This window comes from Cucumis sativus, chromosome 7 (assembly GCF_000004075.3).
Source record: "Cucumis sativus cultivar 9930 chromosome 7, Cucumber_9930_V3, whole genome shotgun sequence".
In the NCBI taxonomy this organism is placed as follows: domain Eukaryota; kingdom Viridiplantae; phylum Streptophyta; class Magnoliopsida; order Cucurbitales; family Cucurbitaceae; genus Cucumis; species Cucumis sativus.
In genome coordinates this window covers 6,558,771-6,574,447 of record NC_026661.2, presented here as the reverse complement: position 1 = coordinate 6,574,447, position 15,677 = coordinate 6,558,771, and the positions used below count along the sequence as shown (strand labels likewise).

The window sequence follows — 15,677 nt, the reverse complement described above, 5'->3', positions numbered from 1 at the left end:
CTTGACATTTTTAAAATGTAAAAAAAAAAATGATCTTACTTAACGTTTAAAAAATGTCAACAAATTCAAAAAATGACTCCCTCGAATACTCAGTCGTGAAGAAGAAAAAAGTAGATTAGGAAAAATGTTAGAGCTGAAAATTAAAATTCGATACCTTCTCAGTGTAATTTAAAAAATATTCTTGAATATTTTATGAATTTCTTGACGTTTTTAAAACGTCGAGTAAAATTTTAAATTCTTGACGTTTAAGAAACGTCAAGCATGTCGAATTCATACGCTTCTTGACGTTTTAAAACGTCAAAAAATTAATAGATATTTCTTGATGTTTTAAAAACGTCAAAGAAAAATTTATTTTACTTGACATTTAATAAACGTCAAGAATGATGTTTCAAAAAATTTCTTGACGTTTTTTATTAAAAATGAAATCTTTCTTGACGTTTTTTGAAAAAAACGTCAAGAAAGGAAAACTGCAAACGTCAAGAGAGCCTGTTTTTGTAGTAGTGTAAGTTATAATAATTAAGTTCATAGAACACATACTTTATTATTTGAGAAAATGACAAAAACAAAGACCAACTCACACATCAAGAGGTAAAATGTCACAAATGCCCTCGTTATTGATGTACATTTGATACACCTTATACACGTCTGATACACCTAATACCGCTTGATACACTTGATATTTCTTACTGATACACTTGATACATTTGATAGATACAATTCATGCACTCGGTACTCATTGATACACTCGATACTTTTTGATACACACCTGAAACATCTTCATACACATAATACTTCTCGTTCCACATAATACTTCTCGTTACACTTGATTCTTCTTGATACACTTGATACCCTGAGACCTTGATACACTTGATTAGTTTGATACACTTAAAGACTTCACTTATAAGTTTGATACGCTTGATACACCACTAATAAACTTCTTATACTTCATTGGTACACTTAACAAATTTGATATGTTTGATGTACATGCACTACAAGAAATTTACCCTTTGTCGATGACAAATATCGTCAGTAAATCTTCAAAAACTAATCGACTTTTCTTTTGCCAACGAAATTAAGCTGTCAACACACACCGTCACGCAGGTCTGTCGGAAGATCCTCTATCGATGGCAAAAATAAACTGTCAGAAAAATAGGAACAATCGATGAAATTGAACCATTAGTGTGCGTGTGTGTGTGTATTTGTGTGCGTGCGGTTTGGTGTGCGTGTGCATGTGTGCGTTTGTGTGTGTGTGTGTGTGTGCACGCGTGTGTGTGTGCGTGTATGGGTGCACGTGCGTGCAAGTGTATGTATGTGTGTGCGCGTGTGATTGTGTGTGAATAAGTTGATATTTTTTAATGTTGAGTTTCTCCCAATTTTAAAAACAATAATTTAATTATCTTGATATTCAAGCCATTAATATTATTGTGAGATAAAGAGTGAATAAGTTGATATTTTTTAATTTTGAAATTCAATTAAAGTTATTTTGATACAAAATCTATTTCTGAGATTATCAAATTTGAAAAATAATAATTTTGTTATGTTGAAATTCAATTTGGTTATTTTGAAATTCAAATTCAATTAGGTTATTTTGAAATTAGTAAGATTAAATAAAGTTAAAGTCTTGAATCCATTAGTTGAGTCCCGAGATATTAAGAAAAAAGTATATATATGAGTTTATGTATCTTTTTTCAGGTAAAAAATAATTAAAAGTTGATAAATGCATAATATAAATTAATTACAACATAGAAACAAAATAATTTTAGTTGGAGAATGTGGATATTTTGGTATTTTATAAATATTATGCACGTGCAAAAAATGTTATTTGCTAAAATTAAAAAAAAAATGTAATGCCCAAAGAAAGGTAAATATATATATATATATTATATATTATATATATATATTTTTATTTTACTTTAGTATTAAAATTTCTTTATTATTTTTTTTTCTTCTTTTTCTTTTTCTTTTCTTTCTCCCTTCTTCTTCCCCGTGCGATCTGACTCCATCCATCTTCTCCTTCTTTCCGCCGATCTCTTCCTTCCATTTTCTCCTTCCGCCGCAGCCCAGCAACCGCCCGTAGCCCAGCAACCGCACCGAGACTTCTCTTCTTCCGTTTCTCTTTCTTTTTCACCATACCCAGCCGCGAAGCAAGACCGTGCCGCTGCCAGTCCAGATTTGCGTTGCATCGTCCCGCGCGCCGAACTGCCGTCTCCATCTCCGTTCGCGAAGCAAAACCGCCGCCGCTCGCCGAACCCAACTGCCACCCTCTCTTTCTTCTTCAGATCTAAACCGTCGCGCGCCATCTGCCTGTAACTGCCGTGCCTCTTCGCTCACAACCGTCGTGCCTCCTCGGAAAGCAAATCGTCGTCCAGATCTGCCTCGTCGTGAACCATTGGGCTCATATTTGGGTAAGAACAAGTTATGGTTTTTGTTGGTTTCTTGGTTTTTGTTGGATGCTGCCATTGGATTTAATTGTTGGCGAAATGCTTAATTCTTGAAGGTACATCTTGATTCAGTGAGCGAATCCTTGATTTTCCAAAAGGTTGAAGTGGACTTGATTCTCTCACTTCTTGGGTAAGTTGTGAATTTACATATGGGGTAATTTGAATGGTTGAAACTATTTAGAAGATGTTGATTTTATGATTGATTATGTTAGGATTTGATTCATTGGATTTAGTAGATTGAAGAACTGCATAAAAGTGAGGTAAGGGATTTTCTACTGGACTCACCTAAAGTTTTTGAGTTGTGTTGGACTGTATGGATGATGATTAAGATGTACATGTTTGATTGCAGACTAAATGTTTAGTGTATGTTGTATTTGACTGGAAACATATATATATACATTGATGTGTGAATTGATGTGGATTGCGAAAGTATACATGTGAATGACTGAAATTATGCTTAGTGTACATGATGATATTAATAGATTGTGCTGTATAAAGATTGGATGTGAACTAGTGAATTTGTTCGGTGTGGATGTGGATTATACTGAACTGTGGTTTGTGCTGGTGAACTGAGGGGTGTATTGACTTGACTGTATAGTGAATTGACTGATGTATTAGCATATTATTGACAGACATATGATTGTAGTAAAATAAGTTGACTGTTAGGATGTTGAAGAAAGGACTTTGTGATTTGAAGTAACTGAAAGATGGGTTGAATGGAATGAGGGATAAATTGTTAGGTTGTGTATTGGGATGTTTACCTTGTAGGTGTCCCAGGATCACCAATTTATTTTGCACCTTCGGGAGCATTTGACTGATATGTGTTTCTGCAGAACACTAGACTGATATGAACGTCCCTCGGGCGTTAGACTGATATGTACGTCCTCGGGGCGTTAGACTGATATGTACGTCCCTCGGGGCGTTAGACTGATATGTACGTCCTTCGGGGCGTTAGACTGAAATGTGTATCCTACGCGATCACAAGACTGCGACTGTACAGGGTGTCCCAATAGAACTTTAACAATTATTTTTCCCTGACGGAGACAGTAAGGGTCTCTTACTGAGTATTGTTATACTCACCCTTCTTATGTTTAATTTTCAGGCAAAGGAAATAAAGGTGGCAAACCGGCGAGGGGGAGGAAGGAAGCGTGATTCCATAGGAACTGTGTCATTTTGCTTCCGCTTATGGTTTCTTTTAAGGTTTAAGATGTACTAAAACTTAGTTTACAAACTTTTATTTGTAAATAGTGTTATTTTTAAGTTTTCTTGAATATTTGAAAATCAGGCCTGACATAGATTGTTTTAAATTGACTTACGTTTCATTTTGTATCAATAAAGTCTTTTATTAAAAATTAATGACCTCGACTTACCTAGAAAAGTTGGGTCGTTACAGTTGGTATCAGAGCCTAAGTTTTAGGTTCTGTAGACTGACTTACGATGTAAGTCTATGTTTTTGTGTTCCTATGGCTAACGCGACCCTTCGTCTCTCGTCAGGTATGCTTGATGCTTATATGTATGGTTTATTTGCATGACCTTGCCTAAATTAAACTAGATTGCATGACGATAAAGACTTGCTTATGTTTATGATTAAGATTTTGTTAAAGAGTGTTGTTGGTGGTAATAGGAATTATGCCGCCAAGGGAAGAAGTACGTAGAGGAGGTCGTAGAGAGCAGGAGGCCGAGGTAGAGGAGCAGGTCGTAATCAGCCTACTGAGGGTCAAGCTGAACAGCGAATTCCTGCTGCACCCGTGACTCACGTTGAGTTTGATGCACTGTCTGCTCACATGGAGCAGAGGTTTACAGAACTTATGACAGCTATAGCTCAAAACCAGCAGGCACCTGGTTCCACCTGCACCTGTAGTTCCCCTGCACCAGCAGCCCCTCCTGCACAAGAATTACCTAACCAACTTTCTGCTGAGGCGAAACATTTGAGGGACTTTCGGAAGTATGACCCTCAGACGTTTGATGGGTCACTGGAGGATCCTACTAAAGCTGAAATGTGGTTGTCCTCTGTGGAAACCATATTTAATTACATGAGATGTCCGAGGAGCACAGAGTTCAGTGTGCTGCTTTTCTACTGAGGGACAGAGGCATTATCTGGTGGAGGACTACAATGCGCATGCTAGGTGGAGATGTGAGGCAAATTACCTGGGATCAGTTTAAGAACTGCTTCTATACCAAGTTTTTCTCGGCTAACCTTAGAGACGCCAAAAGCCAGGAATTCTTGGAGTTGAAGCAAGGATATATGACAGTCGAGGAGTACGACCAGGAGTTTGATATGCTGTCACGTTTTGCCCCTGAGCTTGTTAGTAATGAGCAGGCTAGAGCTGATAGGTTCGTCAAGGGATTGAGAGATGAAATTAGGGGTTTTGTGCGAGCACTAAAGCCCACTACCCAAGCTGAAGCACTGCGTCTGGCAGTGGATATGAGTATTGGGAAGGATGAAAGACAGCCAAGGAGCTTTAATAAGGGATCGTCGTCGGTCAAAAGAGAAAAGTAGAGCAGAGAACTGTAGGAGTTCCTCAGAGGAACATGAGACCAGGTGATTCTTTTCGCAGTTTCCAGCAGAGTTCTGGCGGTGCAGGAGACACTACTCAAGAGAGGCCAGTATGTAATACGTGTGGGAAACGCCACCTGGGTCGTTGTTTGATGGGAACGAGAGTCTGTTATAAGTGCAAGCAAGAGGGACACATGGCTGATAGGTGTCCCTTGAGATCTACTGGGGCTGGATCGAGCAGTCAGGGAGAGAGACCTCCACAGCGGGGTACAATCTTTGCCACTAATAGATCAGAGGCAGAGAAGGCCGGCACAGTAGTGACAGGTACATTACCAGTATTAGGGCATTTTGCCTTGACCTTGTTTGACTCGGGATCTTCTCATTCATTTATTTCATCGCTTTTTGTGACGCATGCATGCTTAGAGGTGGAACCCTTAGACTATGTTTTGTCAGTGTCTACACCGTCTGGAGAAATTATGTTGTCTAAGGAAAAGATTAAAGCATGTGAAATTGAGATAGCTGGTCGTGTGCTGGACGTAACCTTGTTGGTATTAGATATGCGTGACTTTGATGTAATTTTAGGTATGGATTGGCTAGCTACTAATCATGCTAGTATTGATTGTTCTCGTAAGGAAGTTGTGTTTAGTCCCCCTACTGCATCTAGCTTTAAATTCAAGGGAGTAGGAACAGTAGTACTGCCTAAAGTAATCTCAGCTATGAAAGCTAGTAAACTACTCAGCCAGGGTACTTGGAGTATTTTGGCAAGTGTGGTGGATACTAGGGAAGGTGAGACTTCTTTAACTTCAGAACCTGTGGTAAGAGAATACCCAGATGTATTTCCAAAAGATCTTCCAGGACTGCGCCACATAGAGATTGATTTTGCCATTGAGTTGGAGCCAAACACTACTCCTATTTCTAGAGCCCCTTATAGGATGGCTCCTGCTGAGTTGAAAGAACTGAAGGTACAGTTACAGGAATTGCTTGACAAAGGCTTTATTCGACCTAGTGTGTCACCTTGGGGTGCACCAGTATTGTTTGTGAAGAAGAAGGATGGGTCGATGCGTCTTTGCATTGACTATAGAGAGTTGAATAAAGTAACAGTCAAGAACAGGTATCCTTTACCCAGAATCGATGATTTGTTCGATCAGTTACAGGGAGCCACGGTGTTCTCTAAGATTGACTTACGGTCAGGTTATCACCAGTTGAGGATTAGAGACCGTGATATTCCTAAGACTGCTTTTCGTTCGAGGTATGGACATTATGAATTCATAGTAATGTCTTTTGGTTTGACTAATGCACCTGCTGTATTTATGGATTTGATGAACAGGGTGTTTAAGGATTTCTTGGACACTTTTGTGATAGTCTTCATTGATGATATTTTGGTTTATTCCAAGACTGAAGCCGAACATGAGGAACACTTACATAAGGTGTTAGAGACTCTTCGAGTCAATAAACTGTATGCTAAGTTCTAAGTGCGAATTTTGGTTGAAGCAGGTGGCTTTTCTTGGTCATGTGGTTTCCAGTGAGGGAGTTTCAGTAGACCCTGCAAAGATAGAAGCGGTTACCAGTTGGTCTCGACCCTCACAGTTAGTGAGGTTCGTAGTTTTCTGGGTTTAGCAGGGTATTACCGGAGGTTTGTGGAGGATTTTTCACGTTTGGCTACTCCTTTGACTCAGTTGACAAGGAAGGGAACTCCGTTTGTTTGGAGTCCAGCTTGTGAGGATAGTTTTCAGAACTTAAAGCAAAGGTTAGTTACTGCACCGGTCCTTACTGTACCAGATGGATCTGGAAGTTTTGTGATTTACAGTGATGCTTCCAAGAAAGGACTGGGTTGTGTTTTGATGCAGAAAGGTAAGGTGGTTGCTTATGCCTCTCGTCAGTTGAAGAGTCACGAGCAGAACTACCCCACACATGATTTGGAGTTGGCAGCAGTGGTTTTTGCATTGAAGATATGGAGACATTACTTGTACGGTGAAAAGATACAAATCTTTACTGACCATAAGAGCCTAAAGTACTTCTTCACTCAGAAGGAGTTGAATATGAGACAGCGAAGGTGGCTCGAGTTGGTAAAAGATTATGACTGTGAGATATTATACCATCCTGGTAAGGCGAATGTGGTGGCTGATGCTCTTAGTAGAAAAGTATCACATTCGGCAGCACTCATTACTAGACAGGTACCATTGCATCGAGACTTGGAGAGAGCTGAGATTGCAGTGTCTGTGGGGAGAGTCACCTCACAGCTAGCTCAATTAACGGTGCAACCGACTCTGAGGCACAAGATTGTTGATGCTCAGAGTAATGATCCTTATTTGATGGAGAGACGTCGCCTTGTTGAAACAGGGCAGACTGATGAGTTCTCCATATCCTCTGATGGTGGGTTGATGTTTGAGAGACGTTTATGTGTGCCAGCGAACAGTACAGTTAAGATTGACTTACTAGATGAAGCCCATAATTCCCCATTTTCCATGCATCCTGGTAGCACGAAAATGTATCAGGATCTAAAACGATTTTATTGGTGGCGGAATATGAAAAGGGAAGTGGCGGAATTTGTTAGTAAGTGTCTAGTATGTCAGCAAGTTAAGGCACCTAGACAGAAACCAGCAGGTTTATTACAACCTTAAGTGTGCCAGAGTGGAAGTGGGAGAATGTGTCGATGGATTTTATTTCAGGGCTGCCTAAGACCCTGAAGGGTTTCACAGTGATTCTGGTTGTCATAGACAGGCTTACGAAATCGGCACATTTTGTACCAGGAAAATCCACTTATACTGCTAGTAAGTGGGCAGAGTTGTATTTAACTGAGATTGTGAGACTGCATGGAGTGCCTGTATCGATTGTTTCTGATAGGGATGCACGGTTTACTTCCAAGTTTTGGAAGGGACTTCAGACTGCTATGGGTACGAGATTGGATTTCAGTACAGCCTTTCATCCACAGACTGATGGTCAAACTGAACGTTTGAACCAAGTTTTAGAGGATATGCTACGAGCTTGTGTTATAGAGTTTCCAGGTAGTTGGGACTCTCATCTACATTTGATGGAGTTTGCTTATAACAACAGTTTCCAGGCTACCATCGGTATGGCACCATTTGAGGCTTTGTATGGCAAATGTTGTAGAACCCCTGTTTGTTGGAGTGAGGTTGGTGAACATAGATTGATGGGACCTGAATTAGTTCGGTCTACTAATGAGGCTATTCAAACGATTAGGACGCGTATGCAAACAGCGCAGAGTAGACAGAAGAGTTATGCAGATGTACGGCGAAAAGACCTTAAGTTCGATGTGGGAGAAAAGGTATTCTTGAAGGTAGCACCTATGAAGGGTGTTATGCGTTTTGAGAAGGGAAAGTTAAGTCCTCGTTTTGTTGGACCATTTGAGATCTTAGAGAGGGTTGGTGTTGTGGCGTATCGCTTGGCATTACCACCATCTCTCTCTGCAGTTCATAATGTTTTCCATGTTTCGATGTTGAGGAAGTATGTGGCCGATACATCTCATGTAGTGGACTATGAACCTTGGAGATTGACGAGCATTTGAGCTATGTTGAACAACCTGTGGAGATTTTGGCTAGAGAGGTAAAGATGCTTCGTAATAGAAGCATTCCATTAGTAAAGGTTTTGTGGCGGAATCATCGAATTGAAGAGGCGACATGGGAGCGAGAGGAAGAAATGAGGACTCGTTATCCAGAGTTATTTCAGGATTAGAACTTTCGAGGACGAAAGTTTCTTAAGGAGGGAAGAATGTAATGCCCAAAAAGGTAATATATATATATATATATATATATATATTTTTATTTTACTTTATATTAAAAATTTCTTTATTATTTTTCTTTTCTTCTTTTCTTTTCTTTTCTTTTCTCCCTTCTTCTTCCCGTGCGATCGTGACTCCCATCCATCTTCTCCTTCTTTCCGCCGATCTCTTCCTTCCATTTTCTCCTTCCGCCGCAGCCCAGCAACCGCCGTAGCCCAGCAACCGCCACCCGAGACTTCTCTTCTTCCGTTTCTCTTTCTTTTTCACCATACCCAGCCGCGAAGCAAGACCGTGCCGCTGCCAGTCCAGATTTGCGTTGCAGTCGTCCCGCGCGCCGAATTGCCGTCTCCATCTCCGTTCGCGAAGCAAAACCGCCGCCGCTCGCCGAACCCAACCGCCACCCTCTCTTTTCTTCTTCAGATCTAAACCGTCGCGCCCATCCGCCTGTAACCGTCGTGCCTCTCGCTCACAACCGTCGTGCCTCCCTCGCAAAGCAAATCGTCGTCCAGATCTGCCTCGCCGTGAACCATTGGGCTCATATTTGGGTAAGAACAAGTTATGGTTTTTGTTGGTTTCTTGGTTTTTGTTGGATGCTGCCATTGGATTTAATTGTTGGCGAAATGCTTAATTCTTGAAGGTACATCTTGATTCAGTGAGCGAATCCTTGATTTTCCAAAAGGTTGAAGTGGACTTGATTTTCCACTTCTTGGGTAAGTTGTGGAATTTACATATGGGGTAATTTGAATGGTTGAAACTATTTAGAAAGATGTTGATTTTATGATTGATTATGTTTAGGATTTGATTCATTGGATTTAGTAGATTGAAGAACTTGCATAAAAGTGAGGTAAGGGATTTTCTACTGGACTTACCTAAAGTTTTTGAGTTGTGTTGGACTGTATGGATGATGATTAAGATGTACATGTTTGATTGCAGACTAAATGTTTAGTGTATGTTGTATTTGACTGGAAACATATATATATACATTGATGTGTGAATTGATGTGGATTGCCGAAAGTATACATGTGAATGACTGAAATTATGCTTCTGTGTACATGATGATATTAATAGATTGTGCTGTATAAAGATTGGATGTGAACTAGTGAATTTGTTTCAGTTGGATGTGGATTATACTGAACTGTGGTTTGTGCTGGTGAACTGAGGGGTGTATTGACTTGACTGTATAGTGATTGACTGATGTATTAGCATATTATTGACAGACATATGACTGTAGTAAAATAAGTTGACTGTTAGGATGTTGAAAGAAAGGACTTTGTGATTTGAAGTAACTGAAAGATGGGTTGAATGGAATGAGGGGATAAATTGTTAGGTTGTATTGGGATGTTTACCTTGTAGGTGTCCCACGGGATCACCAATTTATTTTGCACCTTCGGGAGTATTTGACTGATATGTGTTTCTGCAGAACACTTGACTGATATGTACGTCCCTCGGGGCGTTAGACTGATATGTACGTCCCTCGGGGCGTTAGACTGATATGTACGTCCCTCGGGGCGTCAGACTGATATGTACGTCCTTCGGGGCGTTAGACTGAATGTGTATCCTACGGGATCACAAGACTGCGACTGTACAGGGTGTCCCAATAGAACTTTAACAATTTATTTTCCCTGACGAGACCAGTATAGGGTCTCTTACTGAGTATTTAAAATACTCACCCTTCTTATGTTTAATTTTCAGGCAAAGGAAATAAAGGTGGCAAACCGGCGAGGGGCAGGAAGGAAGCGTGATTGCCATAGGAAATGTGTATTTTGCTTCCGCTTATGTTTCTTTTAAGGTTTAAGATGTACTAAAAACTTAGTTTACAAACTTTTATTTGTAAATAGTGTTATTTTTAAGTTTTCTTGATATTTGAAAATCAGGCCTGACATATTTTTTTTTAAATTGACTTACGCTTCATTTTGTATCAACAAAGTCTTTTATTAAAAATTAATGACCTCGACTTACCTAGAAAAGTTGGGTCGTTACAAAAAGTTTTGCATTTTTCAAAATGACCATAAAAATGTTCCTATATCTCTTATGACATGTATATCTACTGGTTCATATTCGACCTGTTTGTTGCAAATAGAATTGGATAAAATCGCATTATATTGAAATAATTACACGAATGACACTTTTTAAGCCAATATTGATAGAAATTATAGTTTAATTAATGTTATTAAGTCAAATGAACATGGTTTAAAAGTCCTTCTAAACACAATTAATGTAGTTTTTTTTTAATTTTAACTCATTTATACATCTTTATGCATATGTGCGTGTGTACGTGTGTGCGTGTAGGTAGGTGTGCGTATGTGTATGTGCGTGCGTTTGTTGCGAGTGTCCGTGTGCATATATGTGTGGGTGTGTGCATGTTTGTATGTGTTTGTGCGTGCGTGTGTGTGCGCAGGCTATTGCGTGTGTGCTTAGGTGTGTGTGTGCTCGTGCGTGCGTGTTTGTGCGCGTGTGCGTATGTGTATAAGTGTGTGCGTTTGTGCGTACGCGTGTGTGCGTTTGTGCATGTGTGTGTGCTTGTGCGCGCGTGTGGATAGGTGTGTGCGTGTGCATGCGTGCTCGTGTGCATGTGTATGTGCATGCGTGCGCGTGTGCATGTGTATGTGCATGCGTTCGTGTGTCTGTGGGTGTCTGTGTGTAGATGTGCGTGTGTGCGCGTGTGTGTAAGTGTGCATGTGTACGTGTGTGCGCAGTGCTTCTATGCTTGTGTGCGAACAAGTTAATATTTTTTAATGTTGAGTTTCTTCCAATTTTAAATAATAATTTAATTATCTTGATATTCAAGGCATTAATGTTATTTTGAGATAAAGATAGTGAACATGTTGATATTTTTTATTTTTGAAATTCAATTAAGGTTATTTTAATACAAAATCTATCGTTGAGACTCTCAAATTCCGAAAAATAATAATTTTGTTATTTTGAAATTCAAATTCAATTAGGTTATTTTGAAATTAGTATGATTGAATAAAGTTATTAATATGTGAATTAATTAGTTGAGACTCGAGATATTAAGAAAAATATTATGATATGAGTTGATGTATCTATTTCAAGTAAAAGATAATTAAAAACTGATAAATGCATAACATAAATTAATTACAATGTAGAAACGAAATAACTACAGTTGAAGAATGTTGATATTCTGGTATTTTATAAAATACCATGCACGTGCAAAAAATGTTGTTTGCTAAAATTGAAAAGAAAAAGTAATTTTGCCATTTTTCAAATTGACCCCTAAAAACGTTGGATTTTTTTGTATTCCCTTGGGCTTTCTTGTTCAATATTTAGTCAATTGCAGTATACATAAAATTTGCATTTGTTACGTCATAAGATTTCATTCACTATTTGTGTCTGTATTATTTTATATTTTATACAGGAGACTCCGTTTGAGTGTTGAGCTAGTAATGGGAGGGACTACCCCTAAAAACGTCATAAAATTTGCATTTGTTACGTCATAAGGTTTGAGTGTTGACACCCCCTTAGCGCCCTCATCACATCCAAAAAGCGACAACACAAGATCAAAACAAAAGCCACAAATAGAAGGCTTTTTTTGTGTTTGTTTTGCCTTTGGACATTACTCCTTTGTTATGGGTTTTAGCTTGGTTGGATATGATGAGGGTGCTATGGGGGTGTCAACCTAGTTGAGATGCCAAGGTGCACCCTCTGATCCATGGTTACATGTTCATTGTATAACTCTCTTGTACCATGAGCTTTTGTCTAATTATTTTATTATTTTAATATTAATAAAGAGGTTGTCTCCTTTTCAAAAAAAAAAAAAAACAAAACACAAAACAAAACAAAAAAAAAGCCACAAATATAAAACCAAACAAAATGATAAAATAATATGTCCAAAACAAAATCATAAATCATAGGTAGCAGGTCGAGAACAAACAAGAATAAGCCTTGATTGAGCAAAAAATCCCAACAAATATTGAATGTTTGGAGAAGACGGAACCAACATTTCGATACAAAGACATAATCAATTAAAAGGTGCTAAATATTTTTCATGTTATCAACACAAATGGGATGACATGAGGTGAGAGGACATGGGAGGGAAGTTTTCTTTGAAGTACTAAAGACAGTTTAATTTTCCAAACAACGTAATCCATATGGGGATATTTATCCAAAGAGTGAGCTAAATAGCCCAATGAGTGATTGTTTTATAAAACATTGTTTGAAATAATAAGTATTTAACAATTAACTCTTAACATAAATGAAATCAAACTCAAACAACTTATCTCAAACTTTCCCTTTCAGTTGCTATACTAGAATCGTCAAGACGAAAAACAATAAACTAGGCATAGAAGCCCTATCCCGTGATACGATACTTACGAGATGAAACTCTAGGCATCAATTGTGCCCTATCTCGTTATAACTACAATGAGATGGAAACTAGGCATTCGTACAGGGTCTCGTCCCTTGAGATGGGAAACTAAGCATCTTTAGAAGTCTTCATCTCTTATCTAATACCAATGATGGAAAGCTAGGTATTTACTGAATATCCAAATCAAATGACCTCTATGCACAAGAAAATCTCTCCCGAAGGGTTGCTATATATCTTAGAATATTTTAGGTATAGACTAAAACATGCTAATATTATTTTCAAGCTTAAACATTTTGATAACTTAGCACAATCATGATTGCTTATAATTTTCATTACCAAAATGTTTCTAAATTCATGCTTTGGAAATACTTTATAAGTCAGTATCCTCAAATATTCAAACATCAAAGCATGCTTGAAACATTTGATAGTAAATTCATGTTTAGAAATCAACTTTAAACTCATTTTTGTCACTTATAGAGAGTAGCTTGGACCCTTGGCTTATAAATTTGTTCGATCTCCTTCTGATCTAAAATAATGAAAATAATGGGAAATAATTCCATTTAATTCCTGTTGATCATAAAAATATCAAAACTTTGCTTAAAATTTCCAAATACCATAAAAACAGCCCAAAGACATTAGCTTGCGTACAAAATATTGTGGCAGAAGTTGGCAGGTGCGCGTAGAGCTTGCCTTGCCATGTCTCGTTCTAACCTCATGTGCAGCGTGTCACACTCACAACTTTTCAAACATGGAACAGACTATTGTGCGGCACTTGTTGTAACTCGATGAACACGTCAGTTGTATGAAATTCGATACGATGTAGCCTCCCTACAGGTTTTAAGAGAAATTTGTTTTATTAAACATGAGAGAGAAAGGAAAGCATTAGAAACATCGTTAAAAAAACTTTGAAGACTGTCCATTGCAAAGAGAGCTTAAATTGCAAAGAGTACCTCTGTGATAAGATTGGTTTGTGGAACCAATTGGGATGGGAAAAAGTTTAGAGATATTGAGAGAAACTCTTTTCTTTTTGCAAAGAGCAATAGCGTTAGCCTTATTTTTTCTTTTTTTATTATATTCATTTTTTAAGAAAATTGTTTTCTTCTAGATATTATAACTCTCTTTCCTTCTAGGAATAAAAAATGAAGTAGAAGAGAACTATGAGATTCTATTAATTTACAAACAATTAAATTAATATATATTTCAAATCTACTGATTAATTAAACATTAATCAATTAGTTAATAATTAATGAAATCACATTTAATTAAATAATATTAAACTAAACTATTAATTAATTCTCCAATTAACTAATAACATTAAATTATTTATCTTATATTTAACTTAAATTAATTTTGAATCATATTCAAATATAAGTTTCTCTCAATAATTTTAATATGAATCCAATTTACATTAAATTAATATTTGAACTCATTCAAATATTTTATCTCTCATAAATTAATTTTAAATCATCCCCAAAGTTAAATTTATATAGTAAAGTTTGATAAACTTTATATTATAATGTATCACTATACATTATACTAATTCCCAAGTTAAATTTAAACATTTTAAATTACAACTAATACAAATAAATCTCATTACCCTTTACGAGCTAGGAAAGGGACCTAGTGGACCTACAGATCAGAAGCTACAACGATCTAAGATTAATTGGCTAAACTCATTAACCACATTAATCAATATTCGTTAGTTGTGTGTACACTCCACTAAAGACTCACAACTGAACTCTTCTCACTAAAAATATATTTCTGTGTCCACGGATATAGACCAATAATAGTAAGTTAGTCCTTCACGAGTGTTTGTAACACCAGTTGGATCAATTTACCGCTTTACCCCTATGTTACCTCTAATCCTTAAAAACTAGTGCTCCTCTAATGAACAACTTGTTTATGGTCCTACTAATAAACAAAAACCCCTCTCATGTCATAGAGAGAGTACGGGCCCTTTGTTTAAGTTTTGGAGACACCATTTAAGCTAACATTCATCTACTTATCCTACAGTAGGAAATGAGTGAATTCCATTTTGTGCAATTATAATCCCAACTCCCCACTCAGTCTTGTCCCCAAAATCACTACTACAAAAACAGGCTCTCTTGACGGTTGTAGTTTTCCTTTCTTGACGTTTTTTCCCAAAAACGTCAAGAAAGATGTGATTTCAAATAAAAAAGCGTCAAGAATTTTTATGAAAGGCCAATTTTCAACTTTCTTGACGTTTTTTCTTGACGTTTTTTATGCAATTAAACGTCAAGTAAGATGTACTTTTTCTTGACGTTTTTTAAACATCAAGAAATATCTAATAATTTTTGACGTTTAAAAAACGTCAAGAATGTTTATGAATTCAACTTTCTTGATGTTTTTTAAACGTCAATAATATATAGTTTTCCTCGACGTTTTAAAAACATCAAGAAATTTATAAAAATTCTTAACGTTTTTAAAATGTCGAGATAATTCTAAAAAGTTCTTGACATTTTTAAAAACGTCAAGAAATTTATAAAAAATTCTTGACGTTTTTAAAACGTCAAGATAATTCTAAAAAATCATTGATGTTTTAAAAAGTTCAAGAAATTTTAATTTGTTTTTGACGTTTTAAAAACGTCAAGAAATTTCTAAAAAATTATTGTGTTAATATTCTTTTACAAAACCCAACGTTTCAATTAGATCACT

General features: G+C 37.2%; 1 protein-coding gene across 3 annotated transcripts; it reads left to right on the top strand.

The window, feature by feature from the left end:
- Positions 1 to 4,950: 4,950 nt before the first annotated feature.
- On the top strand, positions 4,951 to 10,434 carry LOC116405311. Of its 3 annotated transcripts, none has more exons than XR_004218501.1 (4): positions 8,998 to 9,222; positions 9,315 to 9,387; positions 9,473 to 9,521; positions 10,370 to 10,434. XR_004218501.1 is itself a non-coding variant. In XM_031889402.1 (2 exons), the coding sequence occupies exons 1-2, from the start codon at positions 4,974 to 4,976 to the stop codon at positions 10,417 to 10,419; spliced, it is 339 nt and encodes a 112-aa protein (XP_031745262.1). In that variant the 5' UTR covers positions 4,951 to 4,973; the 3' UTR covers positions 10,420 to 10,429. The 3 variants fall into 3 exon arrangements, 1 of the variants encoding a protein (XP_031745262.1); XR_004218502.1 differs by lacking the exon at positions 10,370 to 10,434 and adding an exon at positions 10,098 to 10,121; XM_031889402.1 differs by lacking the exons at positions 8,998 to 9,222; positions 9,315 to 9,387; positions 9,473 to 9,521 and adding an exon at positions 4,951 to 5,262 and having other exon boundaries at positions 10,370 to 10,429.
- Positions 10,435 to 15,677: the final 5,243 nt, after the last annotated feature.

Coding starts and splice junctions, on each gene's coding strand:
- LOC116405311 (XM_031889402.1), top strand. CDS start 4,974: ATGAGACCAGGTGATTCTTTTCGCAGTTTCCAGCAGAGTTCTGGCGGT. Junction 5,263..10,369: donor GGCCGGCACAGTAGTGACAG/GTACATTACCAG, acceptor TTTAATTTTCAG/GCAAAGGAAATAAAGGTGGC.